At 54.0% G+C, this 27,482-nt stretch overlaps 1 protein-coding gene and 1 long non-coding RNA gene across 4 annotated transcripts in view; one reads left to right on the top strand and one right to left on the bottom strand.

Annotated features, from left to right (window-relative positions):
• Nucleotides 1-295: 295 nt before the first annotated feature.
• On the bottom strand, nucleotides 296-12,137 carry N4BP3 (NEDD4 binding protein 3). Of its 3 annotated transcripts, none has more exons than XM_019469633.2 (5): nucleotides 11,903-12,137; nucleotides 6,267-6,617; nucleotides 5,481-6,008; nucleotides 4,865-5,119; nucleotides 296-4,732 (listed from the first exon to the last, which is right to left on the bottom strand). In XM_019469633.2, the coding sequence occupies exons 2-5, from the start codon at nucleotides 6,585-6,587 to the stop codon at nucleotides 4,202-4,204; spliced, it is 1,635 nt and encodes a 544-aa protein (XP_019325178.1). In that variant the 5' UTR covers nucleotides 6,588-6,617; nucleotides 11,903-12,137; the 3' UTR covers nucleotides 296-4,201. The 3 variants fall into 3 exon arrangements, with proteins under 3 accessions (XP_019325178.1, XP_019325177.1, XP_019325179.1); XM_019469632.2 differs by having other exon boundaries at nucleotides 6,267-6,611; XM_019469634.2 differs by lacking the exon at nucleotides 11,903-12,137 and having other exon boundaries at nucleotides 6,267-7,613.
• A 156-nt stretch (nucleotides 12,138-12,293) lies between these two features.
• Nucleotides 12,294-27,482, top strand: part of LOC109278940 (uncharacterized) — a 29,105-nt gene continuing 13,916 nt past the window's right edge. Inside the window, exon 1 of the long non-coding RNA XR_002085932.2 lies at nucleotides 12,294-12,496. This is a non-coding gene — a long non-coding RNA (uncharacterized LOC109278940). The remainder of the gene's footprint in view (nucleotides 12,497-27,482) is intronic.

The raw sequence follows: 27,482 nt of genomic DNA, 5'->3' as shown, positions 1-27,482 counted from the left end.
AGTCCCAGTTCCGGCCCTCCCCCTTGGCTGCCTGAGGGACCCACCCACAGCCACAGGTGAAGTCTTCCTGTGCCAACTTACCAGGCGGTCTAGGGGCTGCCCTGCCTCCCTTCAAACCCTTCTAGACAGGACCCTCCCTTGGACCTGCCCCACACCTCTCTGTGTCCAATGCCAGGCCAATCCTGGACGCTCTCGTCCCACCCTGCTCCTGAGGAAATCCTCCCAACTTCCCTTCCTCAGAGAAGTTTATCTTGCTGAAGAAAAAAAAAAAAAAATTACTCATGACACTCATCAGTTTGGTAAGGAAAACTTTATTCAAGAGAGGCTACTGCAATGTGGAGTTTTGTAGTAGGGCAGAGAGAGTGGGCTCAACTTCAAATACAGCAAGGAAAAGTAGAATTTACAGCCAAGGAGCGGGTAGGGGTCAGTGGATGAAAAATTACTGAGAGGAAACCTTGGGGGTCTGGAAGCAGATTCTGGCTAAATGCACCTCACAAGAGTCTTGCTGAAGGCAGGCCAGCCGTCGCCTGAGGGGGTTGATGGAAGATTACATGAGGAACATAGTCAGATATGGACAAAGGGGGAGTCTGGCTAAACTAAGCAGAAATCTTGCCAGAACCGGACCATATAAGGAGACACCTGCCAAGGTCAGGCACAAAGAGAGGTCAGAAAAGTGCCTGACCAAAATATGGTCAAATACACACCCCTCATCACCTGCAGTGAAAAGTGAGCCAGCCCCAACTCCACAGTACTTACGCCTTACCTTTCATGACATATTTCACTTTTGCTTTGTTGTAAGAAATAGCACATTTCCTTTTCTTCTCCGAATCTGATAGAGCTAAAACCCACCTACTAGGGTGGGGAGTTATGCAATCTGAATTGTCACCATGGGGCATGCGTCCTCTTTGAAAAAAAGCTCCCTGATACCTATAGATATACCCAGTCTGAGAAATTTGCTTCTCCATGCGCCATTGACTTGCCACTGTGATGTAGAGGTCTGCACGCTTTTGGCCCGGTCACTACCATGGACAGATGTGTGTGCTGTTTCCCTCCCCCACCCACAGGGAAAGGTCATGGGGGCAGGGGCGTTGGCCACTGTGGCTTCCTCATGTGAGAACCAGGCCTGGCCCTGAGGGAGGTGTGCAGTACCTCCCCAGGCAGTGAATGGGGACTGGCTCTGCAGCCCCAGTGCTTGGCCCAGGTGCCCGGGAATGGTGAATGAACACTCAGAGCCAGAGACTTCCCCACCTACTCCACTCCACCCCTAGCTTGAACCCATGACAGCCAGGGAGAGGTCTGGTTCCTCTTGAGTCCAAAGCCCTCCAGTGCCTTCTGGGCTGGAGCCAGAGCAGTCTCTGGGGATAAAAACAGAAGACACAGTCCTGCCTGGCAATGCCCACAGCCCAGTGGAGAGACCAAAATGTCAGCAGAAGTAGCGGACTGTGGGCACAGGGATGGGGGGCGCTGCCCAGGCAGGGCAGGGCAGGAGTTCAGGGCAGACTTTCCTGAGGAAACAAGATCTGGGGACTGTGAGGAGACTCTGCCTGGAGGATGAGGGCTCAGAGGTGCTGTGAGGGAATGATGGGGTCAGAAAGGGCAACCACTATCAGGGACTCTGTGGAGGCCAGGCTGTCAGAGGCCTTAAGTGATAGGCTGAGGGGCTCAGGGAGTGACTGGAAGAGGTGACACTAGCTGAGCTGAGAACAGAAGGGCCCAGGGGCATGCAGCCCAGTGTGGGCAGCTGGCCTCAGTTCTGGAGAATTGGCTGCTTGGGCCTAGTCTGCCAGGGCAGGGGGACCTCTGGGCACCTGGTGAGCTAAGGGGTCCACCAGGCTCAGGAGGGAGGGTTCCGAAGCAGTAGCCACTGCAGTGGCACCTGTGATCAGCTGGTCCCAGAGCCACCCAGCCGGCTTGGGGACCAGGGAACTGGTTTGCCCAGCAGGGATGAGCTAACAGGGATCCGGTTCCCTCTGAGCCACCCCAGCTTCAGCTCTCTCGTGCCCTCCCCCTGCATCTGGGTCTGGCCCTGGTTTCTGGCACAGCTGCCAAGTTTTGGTACCGCCCACCCACTCCCCGCCGGCTGTACTGGCCAGCCCAGCTCTCTAATTGCTGGGTGGGGAGCTGTCCTGCAGAGATAGTTCACCGAAAGGTAGACCCCAGCCACTGTGGGGCACCTGGGCACGCAGCCTGCCCAGTTCTGGGTTGTGGGGAGGGAGTGACCCAGGCTTCAGGTCAGCACCTAGCTCTGCTGGGGAGAGGGGGCTTCTGGAAGGTCACTGGCCCAGAGATCTCGGTTTGGAGAAGTCTGTGAAATGGGTTCCAAGGCCTGTGGGAGACCAGCCTGCCTAAGTTGAGTGCTCTCTGTTTCCCTCCCCAGGCAGAGGACCCAGACACAGGGGTCTGTCCTGGCCACAGGCTCTACTCAAGCCTGGCCAGAGACAAGTGGGGCAGGGACTGGTGGAAAGAAATGGGGCAGAAGGGAGCGGCCAGGAAGCAGCCCTCCTGGCCTCCAACCCAGGGGCCCCAAACACACCCCCAGACACACCCACCACCCACAAGACAGCTTTACACACCTGCCACTTACACAGCCATAAACACACCATCCCCACGGAAGACAACACACACACCCCATTCCCCACCCTAAAAAGGTGGGGCACATCAGCTCATACTCCATAGCCCCATAGGTGCCCCTACATAGCAAATCCACTTACCACCAGGACCCACATGCTGGGGCCTGACAGGCTGCCAGGCATGGCCTGGGAAGGGGGGATCATGGTGGAAGGGAGCAACCTGGGGTTTTTGCAGAGAACATACCAGAGGATGCTGCTGCCCCATCAGGGCAGGCACTGGGAGGAGAAGAGGTCTGTGCACTGGCTCCCCTGGAGCGGGAAGCACATCTAATTCAACCCTGAGCCCCCAAGCCCTGAAGGCCTAACAGATAGGAAGTGCTCAATGCATGACATATGGATACTGATCTTTACTGCAGAGAGTGGGGAAGGGCTGCCTGCATGCCAGCCTGGGTCTGTGTTCCAGGCCATGCACCCAGGAGGGAGCAAAAACCCAAAGGGGAAGCCTGACTGCTGAGAGGCTATGGGTCAGAGTGGGCTTTAGGGGGCTGAGCCCAAGGGTCAGAGAGCCCGGCGCAGGGCTGGGAGTGGAGGGCTCCTTCCTCTCAGGACAGATCTTTCCAAAATACAAATCAGATCACATCTCACCCCTGCTAAAAAATACCCCAGGGCCTTCCACTGTCTACAGGAAAATGGCCACGTTCCCTGCTGCGGTACAGGCCCTTCACCAAGTAACCCACCCACAAATTTTGTCTCCTCTACCTTCCCAGGGCCTCCCATCCCTGTGTGGGGGGGAGGGGTGCACCACAGCCAGACAGAAAGATGGGAGGTGGGTTCTGGGAGGGGCAGGGCCCTACTGGAGCCTTTGGGTGCTCCAGGGGAAGCTGTCTTAGGCCGGCCCCAACCCAGCAGGAGGCTGGGTACCACAGTCCAGACTTCCTACCAAGAGAATGTTTCATGTTCTAGCAATGCCTTGGTTGACTTGCCCTTTTGTTTTTCTGGGTTCTCTGGCATTGTTCCTTCCGAAAAATCCCACTGGCGCTGAGAAAGGAATTTCAGCCCACACGGCAGCTAAGGAACCGTGTGGTGCTGGGGCATGGATTCCTCCACTCCCCAACACACATGCCCAGCAGCTGTGCACACAGGCACATGGCACGGCCTCCCACCGACCATGACCATGGAAGGAGCTACATACAGCCAAGGTAAAGGGCCCCCACCCCCAACCATCCACAATCCTCTAGACCCAGGCCAGGGACAGGCCCAGTGTATCACCCAGGGCCTCCTTGTAGAAAATGTGGTTTTATTCTGAGGGAGGCCAACGTCCCCATCCCAGCCTCCCTCCTTCACGCCTGCCCTTCTGCATCACGGGGCCCTTGGTCCCCCAGCCTCCTTCTCTGGGCCACATCTACTCCAGGGAGCAGGGCGGGGCCTTGCCGAGGTGCTCCTCTGCCAGGAGGGCGCCCTATCCAGCCCACAGCAGCGCTGGACCCCTCCTGTCGGTGGGCCTCCCCATTCCTGGCTGGCCTCAGCAGCTCCTGCCCCCAACCAGTGTAAGGAAGGAGCCAGCCCTCTCAGCGCGGGCTCGTCCAAGCCGCTTTCTGGCCGTGCTTCTGCAGCCCGCTCACCCCCTGGCTTCAGATCTTGGAGGACTCCAGCCGAGGACTCCAGGGTGCTGGGGGCTCCCGCAGTGCCCGTAGCTCTTGTTCCAGCGCCTGGTTGCGGCGGTACATGTCCAGGTAGCCTCCTTGGATCTCCCGCTGGTAGCGCAGCACCCTTTCCTTCTCCTCCTGCCATGTCCGCCGCTCCCGCTCAAAGCACAGTGCCTGCTCCTGGGCGCGGAGCCGCTCCTGCACCAGCTGGGCCCGCAGCTGCTCGGCGCCACCTGCGGCCTCGCTGCTGCCACCCGCCTCCCCCAGCAGCCCCCTGCTCTTGCAATCGTCGGTCTCACAGCTGCCCTGGGCTTCCTCCCGAGAGCCCTGCTCCTGCAGGCTCCGCACGGCCTCGCGCAGCTGGGCCAGCTCTGCGTCCTGGGCCTGCGCCTGCGCCCGGCTGCCCCGAAGTTGCGTCTTGAGGCTGAAGATCTCGGCCAGCTTCTGCGCCAGCTCGGCCTGAGCCTCCCGCAGCTGCTGCTTCAAGAGGCTAATCTCCGCTGTCTTCTGGCACACCTGGGCGGGGAGGGGTGGGGCACAGGATGGGCAAGAGCCAAACAAAGTGGGTAAGACCAGGGGCCAGCAGAGGGTGGGACCCCACAGGTGGCAAAGAGGACATAAAAAGTTTCTGTATGCCCAATTTCTCACCTCCCATCGGGCTTCTTCCTCTGGTCGGGTGTTAGGGTCAGCATCCGGGAGGGCACCGGGGGGCCGAGGCTCGGGGCCCAGGCCCTGCTGTGCCCGGAGCTCTTTGCGCAGCCGCCGCTGCTCCTGCTGGGCCATGAACAGCTGGAGCTGGAGGTTGCGCTCACTGCGCTCTGCCTTCTGAGCCACCTCGTGCAGCCTCTCCACATACAGGCGCTTCAGCTCGGACAGCCACAGCCGCTGGCGCTCTTCCAGCACCTGCCAAGGGGACGAGGCGCCTGCCATGCGGGGATATCCCACACACGGACCACCCAACCCCCCCTCGCTCCTGAACACCAACTGCCAGCCCCTCCACAACACTCCAGCTGCAACTGGAGGTGAAGTGCCTGCCAAGACTGCCCAGGGAGTCTCTCTTCCTCCCTTCCACCCAACTCCCAGCAAGGGCCACCAGTGACATGACATTCCCATCACATGGGGGCTGGGGAACCGAATCAACTCCATCTTCCTTACTCTCTTATGCCCAGAGCTACGTAAGTGAACTGGCTGGGGACCCTTCTGTGTGTCCTGTACTCCAATGCCAAGGGACAGAACAGGACCCCAGAGCAGGGGGAGCCCTCACCTGTGTGAAAGGGTTGGAGCCATCCTCATCACCGAGGCCTCTCTTGAGATCTTCACAGGTGTCAGGAAGCAGGGCCACCACCTCCTCGGCGGTGGGGCAGGAGAACTCATAGGGGGGCGGTGGCTCGGGCAGGCAGCTCAGCATTGCCAGTGGCCCAGCCTCCTTGGGGACCCGGGAGGCCCGGTCCAGGGAGCCCCCAAGGTGGTTAATGTGGCCCAAAGAGGAGCTGAAGGGGCCAGGACCAGTGCCAGGACTGCGGCCAAAGCTGCCCCCGCTGGAGGAGTCAGACAGGCTGGGCTCGGGCTCGGGGCCGCCCTCGTCCAGGCTGAGCGCATGCAACAGCTGGGCCCGGGCCTGTGCCTGGCTGGTCCGGGGCCCTGGGCTCAGGGGTGGGTGGCAGGCCAATGTGTGCAGGCTGCCATTGCTGCGCCACAGCTTCTGGCCCTTGTGGGCTGCCAGGCTCTGCATGGACAGGAAGCCTTTCCCAGCGCCCGCCACGGGCTTGAACACCGATGGGCGAATGCGGCACTGCCGGGAAGAAAGGGCAGCTTTGAGGCCCTGGGCTGACCTCACCTCTGCCCTCTAACGCTCCCACAGCCCCCAGGATCCTCTCTGAGAACCTGGGGTGTGTGTCACACAGAGGCAGTGACCGGTGACCAAAGACCAAAGCCTCAGGACAGCCTACAGCAGGATTTTCATGTCCCAGCCCCATCAGAGCATCTCCGAGGAGACCCTGAGCTCCCCATCCCTACCAACACTGGGGAAGGGAAGTGGGCAGAGATGCACCTTGTCAAAGCGACCCCGCTCGGGCAGTGAAGTCTTGCTGAAGTCACCAGCTCGAGGATGCTCCCGGTAGTAGAGGGTGGTGTAGTCAGCACTCTCGTTCCGAGGGGCACGCTTGGCCGTCTTGCTGTCCTTCTTGGGGAGGTGCAGGTAGCTGAGGAGCTCACGCTGGCCCAGGCCCTTCCGGAGGAGCCCATCAGGCTGGCGGGAACCCCGGGGCCCTGCAAGCGCTGCCCGTAGCTCTTCCGGGGACAAGTCCTGCCGTTCCAACAGGCTGCCCACGCTGCCCATGGCAATGCCAGCAGGGCCCAGAGCTGTGGCCATGAACTTTCAGCAGAGCACAGGCAGCTGTTTCTGGGGATTGGGAGGCTCCGTCAGAGGCAGGTGGGCACTTGCTGCCCAACCTCTCCGATACTCTAAAACCAGTTGCTCTTTGCCTATGTCAGCCACCTGCCTGGCCCAGGCCCAGGAGGCAGATATGGGTCCCGGAAAGAAAACCCAGGACAGGACTCCTAGGATGGCAAGAGAAAGGGCCCCAAAGTCATCTGCCTGGTGCCCCAGCTCCAGCTATAAGGGCCGGTATGATGGGGGAGACATAGGGGAACGGCCCCAAAGCGGCAGGATGGGGCCCCTCCCAGGACTGGGCCAGCTGTGGACTCAGGCTCTGTCCAACTCTGACCCTGTTCACTCTCCTACCAGGCTCCTCACCCAATCTGGGGGGTGGGGTGGGCAGAGGGTACAGGGAACCGGGGCCAGTGGCTTATGATTCTCCATTCCTTCTTTTTCTCTGGGGAGGGGGAAAACCCAGTTGAGCCCCTCTTCCTGCAGTGGGTCAGAGTTCCCCAAGGGAAGCAGCTGGCACGGGTGGGGTTGGGGGTTTGTAGTGGGAGGGATACAAACAGGAAGGGCCCGAGGGGAGGAAGGATGATGGTAACAATGGCCACAGTTTCCGGAACAGGTGTTCACATAGTCATAGGGGCAGTGGGGGGAGGCAGGGGGAAGGGCCAGCGGGAGCCCCCGCCAGCCCCTGCATATGCTGCCACTCCAAAGACCACCACCAGGTGCGTGGGGGGATCCAAATCTTGACCCGGGGTGGGGCCAATTACACGTAGGCCCTAGCTTCCTCATGCAGACAATGGTCATGGCAAGTCTTATCACTCAGAGATACTGGGAGGATGGGCTGAGATAACAGGACTAAAGAGTCTAGTTCAGGGCCTGGCCCCTAGCCAGGCAGGGTCAACACAGGCTGGTTGAAGATGAGCTCAGCTGCTCAGATGACCTCCCCGGCAGGCGGCCCAGAGACCAGGTTATGGACCCAGTTCCCATCTGGGCTGAGACCCCCCACCCCTGGCCTGGCCCTACCACCCCACTGGATCCCCCCTATCCAGCCCAGGGCCCGGCACATGGTCCATACTCAGAAAGGACCTGCTGAATGAGTGAACACCACCGTCTCTGCCTCTGGCCCCCAAGCGGCTGCTCCCATCTACATACAGACACCCAGCAGGCATGTGGTGGCTGAGCACCCCCCACCCACCCAATATGCTTCCGGGACACCCACTCCCACCTCAAACAATGGTCGTTAGGAGGCTCCATCTTCCTCAACCATTTCCAGGTTTTGTGTTTGTGGAAGACAAAGCTCTCTGGGAGACGGAGGGGGGGCATGGCCCTGCCTCCATCTAATAACCTCTGAGGATGTCACAGGGCTCACAGGGCCAGAGGACTCATCCACTTAAGGAATCAGAGGTGCTGGCCACCTACAGAGACACAGCCCTGCAAAGGAGTGATCTTACGGAGTCCCATGAGATAGCCGTTGTCCAGGGCACTGGGGCTCCTGCAGGTGAAGTGGCTTGCCCAAGGTCACAGAGCTGGTCAGGCTGAGATGCCTGTGATCCCAGCAGGATGCTGTTGAATGTTTAGTGGGGGCCCAGGATGGCATCCACAGCCCAAAGAGTTAAAATTGAAGTATCCCTGGGGTGCCTGTGTGGCTCAGTCAGTTGAGCGTCCAACTTTGGCTCAGGTCATGATCTTGCAGTTTCTGAGTTCAAGCTCCACATTGAGCTCGCTGCTGTCAGCGCAGAGCTGGCTTCAGATCCTCTGTCCCTCTCTCTCTCTGCCCCTCCCCCACTTGCACTCTTTCAGAAATAAATAAAACACGAAGTATCCTGCCTCCCAATCTGACACCTCCTTACCATGAGCACACTTCACTCTTGTCACTGCTTCTCAGGGAGGCAGACAGCAAAGAACCTGGTCTCCAGCCCTGTCCTCACACTGCCCCTCCATGGGGACCCTGGACACTATCTCATCGCCCTTTGCCATGCCTCAGCTTCCCCATCTCTGAAGTGGGGAAAGACTGCCTGCCCTGGCCTTCCCTTTGGGTTTTTGTCACAGAAACAATGGAGGTGAAAGGTCTCATGAACTATAAGCCCAGTGCAAGCATGGTGGGGGGGGGGGGGGGGAGGTGGCAGTGGTGCTGAATATGCCCATCTAGCCCCAAACACACACCACTTCACCTTCCCCTGGGCAGATCCTTATTTCCTGTTTCAGGAAGAGACAACTAGCACCTCATGTTCCCTACAAATGGTCTCAGGGTCAAGGGGGAGAGTCCTTGAGCCAGAGGCAGCCATGGGCCACTAGAGCGCATACCCCACATACAAACTGCAGTCTAGTCACTGAAACCAGTAGCACGGTGGTTCCTATGTGACAGGACACAGCACAGACAGTCACATCCAACAGCAGACACAGTCATGCACAAGGTCACCTTTGCGGCAATGAGCATCCTCTGGGACACACACACACACACACACACACACACACAGGAATGGTCTAGCATTACTCTAGCATGAAGACCCACTCGTCCTCCCAGCCCCCAGGCTAGATGCAGAGGGTATGAGGGTGTGTGTGGTAAGGGGCTTCTCTCCACTTGTGACTTGAGCAGTTAGAAAGAGCTGTGGAGCTGGATGAAGGGGGCACACACAGCCCCTTCCTTTTGTCTTTCCTTAATGCCCTCGCCCTCCACCCTTCGCCCCTCCTAGGTAACTTCTCTGGCTGTATTATCAGCTCTCCCAGAGAGGCTGAGGCCCCTGGCTTTTAGGAGGTTCTACCCTGCCCAGGTCTCAGTCTGGGACAGTCCCTTTTCCTACAGGGGTCCATCCCGCCTCCCCTCCCAACACACACACATTCCTTCCCCGTTGCTTGGAGGCCCAGGGAATGGCCTGGTCAGGCCAGGGCAGCTGTGCAGGCTGGGCTGGAGAGGATGTGTGTGTGTGTGTGTGTGTGGCGGGGGGGGGGGGGGGGGGGGCGGTATTGGAGGGAGAGAGAGACAGCAAGAGCCTTGCAGCCCCCATGGGAACATCAGAGCAAAAACCAGGGCCTCCTCCAAGTGTCTCCAAGGGCTTCCCTGCCAAGAGCTCAGTACACACCCTGGGGCTCAGAGCTCTGCACAGAGATGAAACCCCACCACCACCACCCTGGTGGCTAGGTTTGGGCTAAGCCATATTCTGCACAGGCCCCAGCTGGCCTCAACAGGACCCCTTAGTTCCTGTTCCCAACCCCTGGGCCCAAGATTAGCCAGCAGCATTGAAAGCCCTGGGCAGACAGGGGCATCTCTTTTAGATCAACCCTTGGTGGTGACAGGAACATGAGGCTCGGGAACCATGCTGGCCATGAAACAGAGACAGGGCACGCAGAGAAGCATCCCAGCATCCGTTAGTCAGCCCCACATGGCTTACCACAGCCTCACAACACCCAAAGGTGGGGAATATTGAGATCTTCTTCAGAAGAGGAAACTGAGGCCCAGGAAGTAAAAGCACATGTCTGAGGACATTTTCAGCTGCCCTGGAGAAAGTACGCCAGCTCCTCAGGTTTAGAAGCCCATCCTGACCCCATCGTGAGTCTCCTCCAGCGTGGGACATCCCAGAGCATGTGGGCAGGAAGCTCCAGAGTCCCGCCTTGGCTGTGGCTAGCCCCTCCAGAGCCCAGGCCCCAGGGGAAGGTCCCACCACCTGCTGGGGGGGATCAGCTTTGCTAGAGGGAGTGTCTGCAGCTGCCCCTGAAGAATTGGACTGGAATGTCCCAGTTCCAAAAGAGGGGCAGTGGGTAAGGGGGCGGGGGGAGGGCGGGGGCGACAGAAGAGGCTGGCATACCCTAGTTACACTGTGACACCTGAAGAGGTAAAGCTCGGCATCTAACCACAAAGGAGTGTGTCTGAGTATCACCAGAGAGTCACAGAGGCATACACCACTCTACAGTTTTTCTGAGCCTTTCATTTCATCATCTGCGCTCATCTCCACAACAGCCTAGTTGGGGTTAGGCAAGGAACCTGAGGCCCAGAAAGGCCTAGAAGCCAGCTGCCCAACATCCCACAATGATGAACAATTCCAAAACCCTGGGCAAGGCCCTCTCTCCTGCTGTCCCAGCCAGAGGTCACCAGCTGCCCTTCACAGACACACACTACTGTGTATGTGTGTCGGGCCAGCCCCCACACCTGCCTCTCTCAAGGGCATCTGCAACCAGGTAGGTTTGGACTCCAGTCTCCTCAGCATAGAATTCTTCCAGCCCGCCCCTGGTCAAAGAGGAATAGTGGAAACACTGCCGCATGGGGACTCTGAGCCCTGGAAGCTACTGATTCTAGAGGCGGGAGCAAGCTGGCCACATTCATTCACAGTCTTGCACATGTACACCCACACTCAGCCAGCCAGCAGAGGAGCCCTGCCCAGGAGGGCCCTGGAGGAGGCTGATCACTGGGCCCAGAGTGGCCTCCTGCCTCCACTCCCTTCTTGGCTGGGCAGGGAGAGGGCACGGAGGGTCAAGGTTGCAGGTCAGCCGGGCTAAGCCGCAGGTGCAAACAAGGAGAGCCCCAATCTGTACTAGGGGACTGGGTGCGGGGTGGGAGGCAACCGGTCGCAGTACTCTTTCTCGACACAGCCAGGGACTTGACGTGGGCCTGGCCCCAGGCTGGTCCTCGCTTTTGCCAAAGGCTGTGGCCAGACTGGGCAGGTGCTCCCGCCGCCAAGAACTGGTAGCGTCCCCATAGGTCGGGATCCCTAGCAGCTGGCAGCTGCCGCCCTTACAGAGAAGGGGACCGGAGCAGGAAGGGGGTGTCCCGGAGGGGACGGGAGAGGGGTCTCGTGGGGAGCAGACGATGTTGGCATCCCCACGAAATTCCCTCCCCCAGACCCCGAAAGCTGTGACGGAGGCGTGGGCTCCGCAGAACTGCGGGAGGTTCGGCGAGCTACCTGGGGGGGCCAGAGGGGACGTCTGTTGCTGCCTCCTCCCTGAGGCCTGCCCGGAGCGGCCGAGCTGGGTGGCCGAAGCCCAGGTCAGACTCCCGCGCCAAGGGCGCCTGCCCCACCCCAGGCGCGGCGCAGGGGTCCGAGAGAGCACATTTGCAGGGGTTGCGGAGAGCAGCGTAACCTGCCGCCGGCCCCTCCAGAGGAGCCTCGCGGTCGGTCCCTGGTCCCGCGCCTCTGTGCTTCAGTGTCTGGAAACGCACACCGCACCCTGCCACCCCCGCCCACTTCTCAGACGGGCACCTCGCGGGCGAAGGGCTGCGGTTTGGCCAAGGTCGCCCGGAAAGCGAGATCTCGGCGGCCGGCCCCACCCCCGAGCCCAGTCCCCGGCCCCCGCCGCGTCCCACTCACCATGCTGGCGCCGCTCCGCGCCCCTAGCGCGCGACAGTTCCCTCGCGCGGATTCGAACCCTCTCTCCAAGCGTCGGCTCCAGGCGAGAATGCGAGCCGGGCCGGAGCGACCAGGCGGCAGGCGCCTGGAAAACGCGGCCAGCCGACCGGGCGGGCGGGCGCCGGAGCCGGATTGGCGAGGGAGGGACGCGCTCCGCGGCGCTCGCTAGCCTGCCCCAGAGGCGGAGGGAAAACCCGGCCTGACTCACCGGCGCGCCGCCAGCCCAGAGCCCGGCCGGGCCCCCGGATGTGGGGGGCGGGGACGGGGGGCAACCCCCGCCCACCGCGAGCCAACCTGAGCCCCGCCCGGGCTCGCCGCGCCGCCCAGCCGCCGCGCGCCGGAGCCGCCCGAGCCCCCTGCCGGCTGCGCCCCGCGCCGCGCGGATTCCCGGCGGGTCGGCAGCCCCCGCGCAGCCGACGTCCCCGGAGGGCGTCCAGCCAGCCCCCCTCCTCCTCCTCCCGGCCTCGCCCGTTCCTCTTCGTTTCCAGAACTCGGCAGCTTCAGAAGAGGCGCGTTCCGTCCATCAACTCCCATATCCTCGCCGCCTCCTCTTAGGTAAGCATTGTTACCCGTTTTGAGGTTGAGCAAAAGGTACTCCGAGAGCTGGAGAGATTGACCCCAAGGTCTCCGGCTCGTTAGCGACTGAATTGGGCGCTAAGATTTTTTTCTTTTCTTTTCTTTTCTTCTCTTCTCTTTTCTTTTCTTTCCTTTTTTCTTTTCTTCTCTCTCTCTCTCTTCTTTTTGTTTTGCCGCCAGAGTCTTACAGGGGCAGCAGATTCAGATGCCTTCAGGGGCCAGACGATGTTGAGTCAAATGGGTGTAGGACAGTAGAGGAGGTGGAGACAGAGACAGAGATGAACACCTAAAGGCATTCAGACTCAAAAAATTAAAGCAGGTGTCTTCCTCAAAAAGCTCAGCAGAGTCCTCGAATGACCCATCAATTCCACTTCAAGGTGTATACCCCAAAGAATTTGAAAATAGGGACTCAAGTATTTGTACACCAATGGTCATAGCGGGACTCTTCACAATAGCCAAAGGTGGACACAGTCCATTGCCCATCAACTGATGAATGGACGAACACATTGTGGTATATCAATGCCATGGAATAATATTCAACCATAAAAAGGAATGAACTTCTGATACCTGTTACAGCATGGAAAAACCTCCAAAAAATTATGCTAAGTGTAATAAACCAGGCACAGAAGGCCCCCTGTGGTATCATTCCACTTGTATGAAGTAGGTAAATCCCTAGAGACACAAAGCAGATTGGTGCCAGAGGCTGTAGGGAGGGAGAAATGAGTGACGCTTAATGCGCATGGAGTTTCCTTTTCGGATGAGGAAATGTTTTGGAACATGAGAGGTGGTGGTTGCACAACATCGTGAGTGTACTAAATGCCATTGAATTGGACACTTTAAAATGGTTAATTTGACGTTGTGTGAATTTAACCACAATTAAGAAAAGAAAACACGTCACCCGTGGATCAGACTTGGCTCATGGGTCACCAGTTTGCAATCCCTTGGATTCTGTGCTGTCCTTACCCGTTTACTAACAATGGGGGTGCCAAATTTAAGAGGATTCATCTCTAAGAAAACGCATCACTGCTACTTTGGATATTAGCTCTTGAGGAGCCCCCAGTCTGGTAGGGTTACTCACTGGGACAGATAAAAATTTAGCACAGGGACACACTTTACCGTTTTGGGGACCTGTGGAAAGGCCTCACTGGGGAAATCGCTTTTGAGGTGGTACTTGAACGGTGGGAGGCATTTCCAGGGAGGAGGGTGCTCACCATTGTCAAGAGCCTATAGGGGTGCCCCGGTGGCTCAGTAGGTTAAACGTCCAACTTCGGCTTAGTTCATGATCTCATGGTTTGTGAGTTCGAGCCTGGCATTGCACTCTCTGCTGTCAGCATGGAGCCTGCTTCGGATCCTCTGTCCCCCCTCTCTCTGCCCCTCTTCCGCTCGTGTGCTCTCTCTCTTAATCTCAAAAGTAAATTAATTAAAAACAAAAAACACAGCACCTTATCCAAGATCTTCTGACCACTCCCCCACCCCAAGTCCAGTGTTCTTTCTCTGTACCAGGCTGCCAGAGGGAGGTGGGAGAGGAAGGGTGTTCAGTATTTTGGAACATCCCAACAGGAGGGAAAGAAATCAGAAAATACTCTGGAGCCTAGAGATGTTAAACACAGGGAGGAGAGGGGAGGGGAGAAGGGCAGGAGGGTCCTGGCTGAATGGAATCCTGGGAAAGTGGCTGCACAATGGAGGGGAGCAGAGCAGAGGCTGGGGGGTACCTTGGTTGCTGCATAGGGAGCTGGAACCACTTCACTGAACTGGACTGGGTGCAGAATGCAGGGGGGCTGGAGCAGGGGCAGAGAGCAGCCTGGCTCTATCCCTCTAACAGAACTCTTGTTAGAGAAACAAAATTGAGGTGCCTGGGTGGCTGAGTCGGTTAAGGGTCTGACTCTAAATTTCATCTCAGGTCATGATCTCATGATTCATGAGTTCGAGCCCTGCATTGGGCTCTGCACTGGCAGTGTGTAGCCTGCTTGGGATATTCTCTCTCTCTCTCTCTCTCTCTCTCTTTCTCTCTCTCTCTCCCCCTTCCCCAGCTCGCTCTCTCTCTCAAAGTAAATAAAAAAATAAGCTAAGAAAAAGAAAGAAACAAAATTGACCATGCCCCCTCCAGCCTGGCTATCTGTCTCCCACTTCCTGCATAGGTCTAGACTCCAGGCTGATAAGGACATCACCCCCCCCGCCCCATCCCTCCCGCCAATCTGGGAAGGTGCTCCTTCCTGCCTGGTTTCTCTGAGCCCTTTGAGTTTGTCCTGATCCCCTGGATGGGCAGTACAGGGCAGAGGGGACCCACTGCCCCAAGGGAGAGGCAGCTTTGGTCCCAATCCAGAAAGTTCCTCCTTGTCCACCTCCATATGCACCGTGCCCTCTACCCTCATGCCTTCCTGTGCACATTCACAAACATGAACCTTAGGGCATAAACCGTAGAGCATTACGTTGAACCCTGGGGTACCTTCAGCCCAACCTCCTCTGATGGAAAAACTCCCCCAGAACGCATATCAGAGCTGGTTCCTGGCAGAGCTGGGCCTGGAAGCTGGGTATCTTGCCTCCTAGACATGGGGCTTACTGTGTTCAGCCACAGTGATGCCAAGGGGTGTGGCACTTTGGGCACCAGGCCAGGGGAAGGGAAGCAAGCTCCCTGGCTGCACCCACTTCCTGAATCGGCTGACCTGGGACCATTTAATTTCTCTCTTTGCACCTCAGTTTTCTCACCTTGAAAAGGAGATCGTGTGAAGTAATGTGAAGCACTCGACACAGTTCCTGGCAGATGGTGGCCATCTGTAAATGTTAGTTTATCTGACTCCACTTCTCCTGATGCGGAAAGGAGGCAAGTTTGTCAGAAGGACAAAGTGCTTCATGGGGCCTGTCTTCAAGTGGCCGGGGACGCCACGTGGTGTCCCCACCCAGCATGCACTCTCGATGTCTCTGATCTGTCTCCCTGGGCTAGAGAGTAGGTGCATCCTTGCTGCCTGAGAGTGGCCAGGACTTCAAAATCCCAGAGCCTAGGGGCGCCTGGGTGGCTCAGTAGATTGAGCATCCGACTCTTGGTTTCTGCTCAGGTCATGATCTCGTGGCTTCGTGGGTTTGAACCCTGCATCCAGCTCTGTGCTAGGAGTGCAGAGGCTGCTTGGGGTTCTCTCTGTCCCCCTCTCTGTCTGCCCGTCCCCCATTCGCACTGTCTCTGTCTCTCTCAAAATAAATTAAAAAACTTAAAAAAAAAAATTTTTTTAAATCCCGGAGCCTACCCATGGTGACTAGGGACTGTCCCCTTCTCTCTGCCTGCCACCTCTGGCCTCGTCACCTTTCTCCTTGACTATTGCAGCAGTTATGCCCATGCTCGGGCTCCCAGCTGTCGCCCACTCTGCCCCAGAGGGTGCATTCCAGTCCACACATTCTGTCCTCAACCTCGTGTTCTTGAAAGGTGGCATCCCAGCTTTAGGACTAGTCCCATGCCCCCCTCGGGCCTGGCCTCTGCCCCTGTCTTGTGCACCTCTGCACTGGGAACCGCCTCAGTGTCCTCATCTGTTAGGGCTGGTCCTTAGGAGCACCCATTAATGGCACCTGCTGTGTCCCTCGCCCCACGTCCAAGGCAAGGTTACTGCCCCCATCTTCCATCCCTGCGGCAGTACAGCGTTTGTGGATCTTCTGTCTGTCACCTTCTGGAGACAGTAAGCCCTGAATGCACAGCGACTGGTCTCTGGTCTATGAATAGACCCCCAGGACCTCCTCCAGGGCCTGACAGTTGGCCGTGTTCAGCTCCAACACACCATCTGCCAAAAAGCCACTGTATCGCTTCTTTCTCACCAGGAGAAGGAGGAAGAGAGGCAGGCCTGGCGCTAATCCCCAGTCTGTAACTTCCTGTTGCCCTCTGAGCCTCAGTTTCCTCGTGTGAACACGCAGAGCCGCCTGGAGGATGAAATGGCACCACTGTGAAGGAAGGGCTTGACAGCGGTGTGTGCCCCACCTGCCCTTCACTCCTTGCCTTCTCTCATCCTCTCTGGTCCCCTTGGAGCAGAGCCAGGCCCTGGCCCGAGGGAGGAGGGAAGAGAGCGGGGCGTTTCTGGAGAGGTAGCCTGTGGATTTCATACCTCGCAGAGAGCAGGCTGGCTGGTAGGGGCCCGTTCCAGCTGCTGCCAGCCCTTCCAGGAGATCTGTGTCATGGCGGGGCATCATGGCTGGCGGGATCGAGGCAGTAGGGCCCTGACACCGCGCCCCGGGGAGAGTGCCCCACACTCTGGGGTGAAAGTGGACTCCCGGGCCCAGGACTGCCCTTCCTGAGTCACCCGTGCCAGGGAGGGGCCTTGGTTCATCCCTCCTGCCCACCCCCCCACCTCACCCCCCAATGACCGGGGCAGCTCCAGCCTGCAGGGTAGGGTGGAAACTGACAGCTGCCAGGACTTGCTCAGGGGCCTGCCCTGGGGCAGAGAGCTCAGACCTGCAGGAGCCAGCCAGGACAGCAGTGCCAACACTGCCGGAAGTCCAGGCGACCCAACTGGCCCACCGGCTGGTCTCCGGCCAGCTGGCCTGGCCCCACATCTGCCGCCCAGATGGTTAACAGGGCACCTTGCTCTGGAATTTGGGAGACCTGGCCTCCAGTCCCTCTGTCCAAGGGATTTATGGGTGGGAAAGGGGGTGGGGGGGAAATTGCAAGAAGTCTGGGGAAGTCACTGCAAAACCGTGCATTGACCAGATGAAGAGATTCTAGAAATCGGTCGCACAACCGCGTGAATGTGCTTTAACACCACTGAACTGCACGCTTGCAAATGGTTAAGACAGTAAATTACACGTTAGATGTATTTTACCACAATTTACAAAATTCATGAAGGAAGAAAAAAAGTCAGGTCACTATGCTGTACACCTGAAACTGATACAACATTGTGTGTCAGCTACACTCAAAAAGCACAAGAAAGGGGCTCCTGGGTGGCTCAGTTGGTTGAGTGTCCAACTTCGGCTCAGGTCATGGTCTCAGGGTCTGTGGGTTTGAGCCCGGTGTCGGGCTCTGTGCTGACAGCTCAGGGCCTGGAGCTGCTTCAGATTCTGTGTCTCCCTCTCTCTCCCTCTGCCCCTCGCTCCTGCTCACGCTCTCTTTCTAAAAAGCAATTTAATAAAACAAAAGAAAGAAAAAAAGTTGTACACTGAAGTGAACTTGGATCCTTACGTTCCAGGGTTACCTAAAAGACACTAGTAGGGGTCAGTCATTTCGTTTTGAGCAAGGACTTCATCCAGATTACTTTTAAAGCTTAATTACAGAAATTTCCAAATATGCACAAAGGCCCATAGAGGAGAATAAAAACCCTCCCAGGTCTTCATCACCCTGCTTTAGGGTTTTATTCATCTCCATATAAACATTCCCTCCACGCCCCGGCCCCACCCCCGCTCACAGGTTACATGAAAGCAAAGTCCGGACATTATGGTATTTCATCCAGCAGTATTTCAGTGTGGACACACATTTTAAATTGTAACTGCCATTTATTTTAAGGGTGTGTGGTTGCTCAGGTACAATGGCCAAAGACGAAGCTGAAGGGTTCAGACTCCCTGGGGTCCGCCAGGCATGGCCTTCCACAGATGGTCCTCTCTGCTGGGCCCCCTGCCCACCAACACTGCTCTCCTGAGAGAGAATGGAAGCTCTCCCCTGAAGGAAAGGCCAGGAAGAGAAGTGACCTTTTGTCACCTGTGGGATTCATGTGTCTGTGGAGAAATTGGCTAAGATGCCAGTGTGCACTGTTTCAATGTTTTTTAAATGTTTTATTTATTTTTGAGGGAGGAGGGGCAGAGAGAGAGAGAGAGGCACAGAATCCAAAGCAGGCTCCAGGCTCTGAGCTGTCAGCACAGGGCCTGACGCGGGGCTTGAACCCACGAACCTCGAGATCATGACCTGAGCCGAAGTCGGATGCTTAACCTACTGAGCTGCCCAGGTGCCCCGCCCAGTGAGCCCCTCATGCGCCCTCCCAGCTACCCATGTCCAGCTGGTCAGCTAAGCCTGGGGCACAGCCGTCGCTGCCCTGGGCCTTGCTACATGAAGCGCCCCCGACCTTGGAAGTCTGAACATCAGCACTGTCTCCCCTGTATCTTCTGCTGAGGCAGAGATTTTCCTTTGCTCCTACTCTCCTGCTTCCTCAGCCTGCTGAGTACATGTGCCCGACACAGCCTGCCCATCTGGCTTCCAGCCCCAACCCGAGGCAGGCCCGCCTCACAGAGCCATGTACCCAAACATTTACCCAGCCCCACCCAGGAGAGCCAGACAGGCTCCTACACACCCTCACCTGCCTGGCGCTGCTACGCCCCCACCCCACCCTCCGACCGAACCTACCTGGGCAGCAGCTCTCCTCCCACCAGCTCCACCACCTTGGAGATCCAGGCCACACACAGACCTTCACGTGGTTGGCAAGGTCCACCAGGCACGTGTTTATCATGCCCTTGTCAGGTCATGCCCTGTGCAGTGTGGACATCGTGGGGGTCACTCCCTGTACCTGCCTCTTATTCTGCATACAGCTGCCAGCCCCAGGGGGCTTTCCAGGCTGGTGGGGTTAGTTCACCTGATGAGCCAGTGGGAAGGTCACACAACCTAATGAACAGCTTGTTGTGGGTCCATCCTTTGGGAAGCAGACACTGAGGTGGGGTTTGGAGCACAGGAATTTATGGGCTGGAACATCTATGAAAGAAAAGGGGAGGAAGCAGGATTGGGCAGAGGTCACCACCCGGCAATACAGACCCCGATGATTCTGTTTTATTTGGACGTAGTTTTAGACGTAGAGAAAAGTTGCAAAAATAGTGAAGTTCATTGATATCCTTGACTGAGCCTCTCCCTGTGTTAACATCACACATAAGGGGCTCCTGGGTGGCTCAGTTGGTTAAGCATCTGACTTCAGCTCAGGTCATGATCTCGCAGTCTGTGGGTTTGAGCCCCACATCGGGCACTGTGCTGACAGCGCAGAGGCTGGAACCTGCTTTGGATTCTGTGTGTCTCTCTCTGCCCCTCCCCCTCTCATACTCTGTCTCTCTCTCTCTCTCTCTCTCAAAAATAAATAAATAAATAAATAAATAAATAAGTAAATAAATAAGTAAATAAGTAAAACCATCATACATAACCACAACACAATGATGACAGCAGAGAGGTTAACAGTGGTGCAGGAATATAAACTGCAGGCTTCATTTGGGTTCAACCAGATTTTCCACTCACACCCTTTTCTGGTCCAGGATCCAGCCAAGCACTGCACACTGTATTTATTTACCACTGTTCTTTCATATGGTCAGCCTTCAGCTCGATTGACCCGCATATTTGCTGTGTTTTTTGTCCTTCATTCCTTCCTGTGCCCATGATCTTCCTTCTCAATCATTTTCTCTCTGCAAAACAAACAAAAAAAATTGTTTTTAGATTCTTTTAATGTGCAGTGGTCTGCTGATGGCATATCCCCCAGGTTTTGTCTGATAATGTCTTTCTGGTGTCTCTTCTTGAAGGATAGTTTCTCTGAGTATAGAATTCTAAGTTGGCGGCAATTTTCTTTTAAAAAAATTTTAAGTTTATTTGAGAGAGAGAGAGAGAGAGAGAGCATGCAGGGGAGGTGCAGAGAGAGGGAGGGAGAGAGAGAATCCCAAGCAATCTCTGCACTGTCAGCACAGAGCCCGATGCAGGGCTCAAACTCATGAACCGTGAGATCATGACCTGAGCCAAAAGGAAGAGTTGGGTGCTTAACTGACTGAGCCACCCAGGTGCCCCAGTAATTTTCTTGTAGTACTTTGAAGCTATTGGTTAACCGTCTGCTGGCTCCCATGTTTGCTGTTAAGGAGTGAGATGCAGTCAAATTGTGTGAAGCAGGCAGGTTTCGCTAGCGTGTGCTGCGGTAACAAACATCCCCCTACATCTCCTTGGCTTGCAACAACAAAGGTTAATTTTTGGCTCACTTTCCATGCCCTGTGGTGTCAGCGGCAGCTCCTCCCTGGGACATGCTTGGCTCCTGGCATGGAGGGAAAAGAGCCATGGCAAAATCATGTGATGGCTCTTAAAGCCTTTACTGAAAAGTAGCAACAGGCATTACTTACCCTCACGTGTCATTCCCCTGCAGGTCACCGGACAAAGCCTGATGTCACCAGGGTGGAAACATACTAGCTTCTCATAGGGATTGGTGGCAAATAATTGACAACAAAGATGCTATCTACCATGTTCTCTGTGTCTCCTTTAGAGAGTTCTGGATCCCTTAGGGTCCACTCAGGAAAACGTAAACCGTGCTAGTTTTTTCAAACAAAGGGGAAATAATACACAAAGTGGATTGCACAGATTTTGGAAGACCCAAAGAGCAAAAGAGGGTACTGAGGTTGCCCCGGTTTATAGTTTCTACCCCTGGACCTGGGAAGAGAAGAGGGAAGGGGCAGGGTTAACAGCACTTAGAGTCTTGGAGAAGGAAGCCCTTCTGGGGACCCCCAGAAGAGGGACCCTGATGGCTTGGGCTATGACCTGCAAGGGGGGTTGGTGTGGCTAGTGCTGGGAGTGTTGAAAGGAGCTGGATGCCAGTGAAGTAAAGCCAGCAGGAAGTAGAGACAGGAAGGAATCCCCTTCCCCTGCCGGCTAATCTCCCTTAGTGCCTCCCACTGGCAGAACCAAACAGGAGGTCATCTGACAAGGGGGCCTGGGAAATGCCATTCGCAGACCCTAGCCCAGCACCACACAACAGATTGTAGCTGTGACCTGAGACACAAGAAGTAAATGACCAGCACTATTAGCTATCATTTTCCTCTGGATGCTTTTCCTATTCTCTTTGTCTTGGATTTTCTACATTTTCAACCATGATGGGTCAAGGTATGGATTTCTTTTTATTTACTCTGCTTGGGATCCATTTTGTATAAATGTTGATTTATTTATTTTTGGAGAGAGAGAGAGAGAGCATGAGCAGGGGAGGGGCAGAGAGAGAGAGAGAGAGAATCCCAAGCAGGCTCCTCACTGTGAGCGCAGAGCCAGATGCAGGGTGGGATCTCACGGATCGTGAGATTACTTGGGATCCGTTTGAATTCTTAAATCTATAGATTGATATCTTGTACCCATTCTGGAAAATTCTCAACCATCATCTTTTCAAACATTGCCTCTATTCTGCTCTCTCTTTCTTCTTTTCCTCTGGGACTGAAACTAGCTGTATGTGAGGCCTTCTTGCTGTAGGTTCCATATCTGTAACCTTTTCTTCTGTTTTTTTTCCATCCTTTTTTTGTCTCTCCATACTTCTTTCTGGATTGTTTCCTCTGACCAGTCTTCCACTTCTCTGATTCATTCTTCAACCACGTCAAATCTGCTGTGAAATCAGTCCATTAATGGGGCACCTGGGTGACTCAGTCAGTTAAGCATCCGACTTCAGCTCAGATCATGATCTCACAGTTCATGGGTTTGAGCCCCATGTGAGGCTCAGCGCTTATGGTGTAGAGCCTGCTTGGAATTCTCTCTCTCCCTCTCTCTTTGCCTCTCTCCTGCTTGCACTTTCTTAAAAATAAATAAACTTAAAAAAATCAGCCCATTAAGTTTATAATTTACTTTTTATTTTTATTATTTTTATTTTTTTAATTTATTTACTTATTTTGAGAGACAGAGACTGTGCAAGTGGGGGAGGGGCAGAGAGAGAGGGAGACAGAGAATCCCAAGCAGGCTCCGCACTGTTAGCACAGAGCTCAATGTGGGGCTCGAACTCACGAAACCATGAGATCATGACCTGAGCCAAAAACCAAGAGTCAGTCACTTAACCAATTGAGCCACCCAGGCGCCCCTGTAATTTACTTTTTAGTTTCCACTTACTCCTTTTATACATGTGCTATATAATTTTATATAGTTTCCTGTTCCTTGCTGGAAGTTTCAATTTTGTTATTTAATTTCTTTTTTTTTAAATGCTTATTTATTTTTGAGAGAGAGAGAGACAAAGTGTGAGTGAGAGAGGGGCAGAGAGAGAGGGAGACACAGAATCCGAAGCAGGTTCCAGACTCTGAACTGTCAGCACGGAGCCCGATGCGGGGCTCAAACTCACGAACTTTGAGATCATGACCTGAGCCGAAGTCGGACACTCAACCGACAGAGCCACCTGGGTGCCCCTTTGGTATTTAATTTTTTGGACAGAGTACATGTAATTTGTTTTATAGTCCAGAATTCTTCCAGTTGTATTTCTGTTGACTGTTGTTTCTGATGGTTTTAGTTCAAGGAATCTTGCTTTCTCTCACGTGTCTGGTTGTTTCTGTACGTTGAATATTACAGTTGTGATATTATTTGTAGAAATAATTTGCAGTGGGGTGATTTTGTCATTTGCCAAAAAGAATTTTCTATTGCCTTTGCCAGGTGCCTGGAGGGATTAGCAAACTGAGATCATGTTAGTTCATACTTAGGGCATGATGTTGCCCCAGGATGACTCAGAGTGGGACTACTATTCAGGGAAGGGCTGGTTTTCAGTTCAGCTTTACTTCTAGGGTGCAGTCCTCTGGGGCTTAACCCAACGTAGTGTTTATTGGTCCCCTACCTTTGGCAGGCCCCTGACTTTGTTTTTTTTCTTCATTTTTCATTTTTTTTTATTTGAGAGAGAGAGAGAGAATGCAAGTTGGAGAGAGGGGCAGAGGAGGAGAGAGAGAGAGAGAGAGAGAGGAAGAGAGAGAGAGAGAGAGGAAGAGAGAGAGAGAGAGAGAGAGAGAGAGAGAGAGAGAGAGAGAATCCCAAGCAGGCTCCATGCTCAGTGAGGAGCTGGTCATGGGGCTCTATCCAACGACCCTGGAATCATGACCTGAGCTGAAATCAAGGGTCAGGTGACTGACTGAGCCACCCAGTTGCCTCTTAAAGATTTTATTTTTAAGTAATCTTTACACCCAGTGTGGGACTTGACCTCACAACCTGGAGATCAAGAGTCACACATTCTCTGACTTCAGCTCAGGTCATGATCTCACGGTTCATGAGTTTGAGCCCCACAACGGGCTCCACTCTGGCAGTGTGGAGCCTGCTTGGGATCTCTCTCTCTCTCTCTCTCTCTCTCTCTGCCCCATCTTCCACTCTCTTTGTCTCTCTAAATAAATAAATGTAAAAAAAAAAAAAAAAAAAAAAAAGACATGCCAGTGGTCAAAGTGGTGCCACAAAGGGGGGTAACCAGGGGCCAGACCTGGTGTGGGGGGTCAGGAAGACCTTTAGGGGTCAGGGTGAGGGTATGCTGGCCGAGGGACACACATGGGGCCCTGAAGTGGGCGGGTACAGGTGGGGGTGACTCAGAGAGAATAGTATGTCTGGAGCTGGGGTTGTGGGGAAACCTGAAGCTGCAGCCACATCAGGGGCCGGGTTTGGGGTCACCAGGGGGATTTTATCCTGCTGAGGGAAGTGGTGATCTCATCACGCTCAGCCCCTGGGCTGAATTCTGTGTCCGGGCTGTTAGCGATGGAACTGTGTCCCTCCCAAATCCACACATTAAAGCCCTAACCTCCAGTGGGCCTAGTAATGAAGGGAATTAAGATTTAGTGAGGTCATAAGGACGGGGTCCTAATCCAATAGGACTGGTGTCCTTATGAGAAGAGGAAAAGGGGCGCCTGGGTGGCTCAGTCAGTTGAGCATCCAGCTCTTGATTTCGCCTCAGGTCATGACCTCAGGGTTGTGAGATCGAGCCCCACATTGGGCTCTGCGCTGAGCACGGAGCCTGCTTGGGATTCTCCCTCTCTCTCTCTCTCTCTCTCTCTCTCTCTCTCTCTCTCTGCCCCTCCCCTGTTCATGCTCTCTTGCTCTCAAAATAAGTAAGTAATAAGTAAGTAAACTTAAAGAAAACCAAGAGTTGCACGCTCTATTGCCTGAGCCAGCCAGGTGCCCCATCCTGACTCTGATTTTTGTCTCCAGTTGTGCAAGGCCATGAGAGGTGAGCTCGCCCTCCCAGCCACGTCTTTCCAATTGGCACAAGCTTCCAGGGCGACAGCAGCCTCAAGTATCAGGGTCATCTGTCTGAAATCCCGTCCTCTCCTGGACCTCAGTGCAGCAATTCCCGTGTTGTTGGTCTTGGCCATGAGTGACTGAATGGGTGATGGTCCTGACATCTAAGACGGGTGTCTGAGAGGAAGAACAGTTTAATAGAGAAAATCAACAGTTTGGTTTTGGGCATCTATACATATATATTTTTAAATGTTTATTTCTTTGAGAGAGAGAGAGAGTGAAAGCACACAAGTGAGGGAGGGGCAGAGATTGGGAGACAGAGGATCCAAAGTGGGCTCTGTGCTGACAGCAGTGAGCCTGATGTGGGGCTTGAACTCATGAACCGTGAGATCATGACCTGAGCTGAAGTAGGACCGACTGAGCCATCCAGGCGCCCCTGGACGTCTATATTTGATGAGGCTTTGAGATGTCTTGGTGAGAATGTTCCATGAGCAGCTGTGTATTTATGTCTGGAGATCAGGCAGTTATATAAAATTGTTAGTCTTCAACAGATGAGAGGCATTTTAACCCTGTGGTTTCCTTGAATGGAAATATTTCGATTTGATTTTTTTTTTTAAGTAGGCTCCATGCCATGAATTTGCACTCACAACCCTGAGATCAAGACCTGACCTGAGATCAAGAGTCTGACACCGAACCGACTGAGCCACAGACGCCCCACAAATTAACTTCTTTTTTTCTATTGAAGTAGAATTGACATACATTATGGTAGTTATAGGTATACAACATAATGCTTCAAATTTGTATATATTGCAAAATGATCACTATGATAAATCTAGTTAATATCTGTCACCATACATAGTTAAGATTTTTTTTCTTGTGATGAGAAATTTTAGGATGTACTCTTTTAGCAACTTTCAAGTATGCAGTACAATATTCACAACTATAGTCCCCATGCTATACTCAATACTGTATATCCCCATGACTTACTCATTTTATAACTAGAAGTTTGTACCATTTGACCCCCTTCACCCTTTCAGCCACCCTCCCATCCCTGCTTCTGGCAACCACCAGTCTGTTCTTTCTATTTTTGAGCTTGGTTTCATGTTTGCTTTTGTTTTTTATTTTTTTTATTAAATTTTTTTTAATGTTTATTCTTTTTTCTTAATTTTTATAAAATATTTTATTTATTTTTGAGAGAGAGAGTGTGAGCCGGGGACAACAGAGAGAGAGAGAGCAGGGGAGGGGCAGAGAGGGAGACACAGAATCCAAAGCAGGCTCCAGGCTCTGAGCTGTCAGCACAGAGCTCGATGCAGGGCTCAAACTCACGAACCGCGAGATCATGACCTGAGCTGAAGTTGGACGCTTTAACTGATTGAGCCACCCAGGTGCTCCTGTTATGTTTTTTTTTAGATACCATATATAAGTGAGATTGTATGGTATTTGTCTTTCTCTCTCTGACTTGTTTTACTTAGTGTATTGTTGTCAGGATCCACCTATGTTGCCACAGATGGCAAGAATCCCTTCTTTTTTCTGGCTATTTTATGGTACATGTATTTCACATTTTCTTTACCCATTCATCCATTGATGGACACTTAGGCTTCTTCCTTCCTTTGGTTATGATAAATAATGCCGCCATGAACCTAGGGGTCCATATTTCTTTCTAAGTTAGTGTTTTCATTTTCTTCAGAGAAATACCCAGAAGTAGAATGGCTGGATGGTATGGTAGTTCTATTTTTAATTCATCGAGGAATTTCCGTACTGTCTTCCGTAGTGGCTGCCTCAATTTATATTCCCACAAACAGTGCACAGATGTTCCCTCTTCTCCACATCCTCATCAGTTCTTGTTATTTTTTGTCTTTTTGATCACAGCCATTCTAACCAGGTGTGTTTTTGTTTCTTTGTTTGTTTTGAAGTTTATTCATTTTAAGAGAAACAGAGAGAATGCGAGCAGGGGCGGGGCAGAAAGAGAGGGAGACAGAGAACCCCAAGCAGGCTTTGCGCTGTCAGCACAGAGCCCGATGCGGGGTTCAAACCTACAAAACCATGAGATCATGACCTGAACCAAAACTGAGAGCCCGACGCTTAACTTACTGAGCCACCCAGGAGCCCCATGGCTATCAGTTCTTAATTTAATTTTATTCAGTCTAGTTTTTAAACAAAATTTTCTTCATCAGTCAGTTTATACATACTTTTGCAACTTGTATTTCTACGAGTTCCAGTCTCCTGGATTGAGTTTTGCAGCTCTCCATTATGTCAAGCAGAGCTGACTTTTCCAAGAGTTTTAAGGCAATCATAAATTTTACCCTGCAGGTTTACCTATCAGTTTTATTTTCCATTGTTGGGTGGAGCCGTCATAGTTTGTCTACATTTCTTAAGGAATCCAGAAGAAATTTTGGAGCAGTTTTGGGAATAAGACAGAAATGGAGAGAGAGATAGGAAAGAATAGTTGAGGAAGGGGCATCTGCGTGGTTCAGTCAGTTTAGCGGTTAAGCATCTGACTCTATTTTGGCTCAGGTCATGATCTCACAGGTTCATGGGATGGAGCCCTGTGTCTTGGGATTCTCTCTCTCCCTCTCTCTCTCTTTCTCTCAAAATAAATAAATAAACATTACAAGAGAAGAATAGTTGAGGAACACTAGGAGAGAGGGAGAAGGAGAGGGGAGAGAGGGAAGGAGAGGGGAGAAGGAGGGACCAAGGGGAAGGGCAGAGAGAGAGAGGGAGGGAGGAAGGGTCAGAGAGAGGAGAGGAGGTGAGCAGGCTGAGGGGACCCCCAGTACAGCAGGTCAGAATACCCTTGGGGTTTAAGTAGGCAGGATAAAAAAAAAAATGTCCTGCTTTAGTCCTCAGCCTACAGATGGTCACTGAAGCCCCGAATGAGATCGTCAGGAGAGAGAACCAAGCTCAAGGTTAAGGCTGAAGGGACTGCCCCTCGTGAAGGCAGGTCAAGGAGGATGAGGACCCAGCCAGGTGGGCAGAAAGGGGAGGAGGAAACCTGGTGCAGACCCCACTCGCACAACACCCAGCCTGCCCACCAGCCCTGCACAACATTCAGCCTGCCCACCAGCCCCGTCCAGCAAAGGTGATCAGAGTGATGGGGGAACCATCTTCCTAAGC

The sequence above is a fragment of the Panthera pardus genome, unplaced genomic scaffold (genome assembly GCF_024362965.1).
Source record: "Panthera pardus isolate Hobbes unplaced genomic scaffold, ASM2436296v1 HiC_scaffold_2, whole genome shotgun sequence".
NCBI lineage: Eukaryota > Metazoa > Chordata > Mammalia > Carnivora > Felidae > Panthera > Panthera pardus.
The sequence above is the reverse complement of the archived record's forward strand: the minus strand, read 5'-3'. Positions and strand labels throughout refer to the sequence as shown.

What these genes read in the sequence shown, in the direction of transcription:
- N4BP3 (XM_019469633.2), bottom strand. Translation starts at nt 6,587, where the DNA reads ATGGCCACAGCTCTGGGCCCTGCTGGCATTGCCATGGGCAGCGTGGGC. An exon ending in GCTCCAACCCTTTCACACAG is followed by an intron (nt 5,120 to 5,480) that starts GTGAGGGCTCCC and finishes TCCCCTTGGCAG; the next exon opens with GTGCTGGAAGAGCGCCAGCG. An exon ending in AGGAAGAAGCCCGATGGGAG is followed by an intron (nt 4,733 to 4,864) that starts GTGAGAAATTGG and finishes CTCCCCGCCCAG; the next exon opens with GTGTGCCAGAAGACAGCGGA.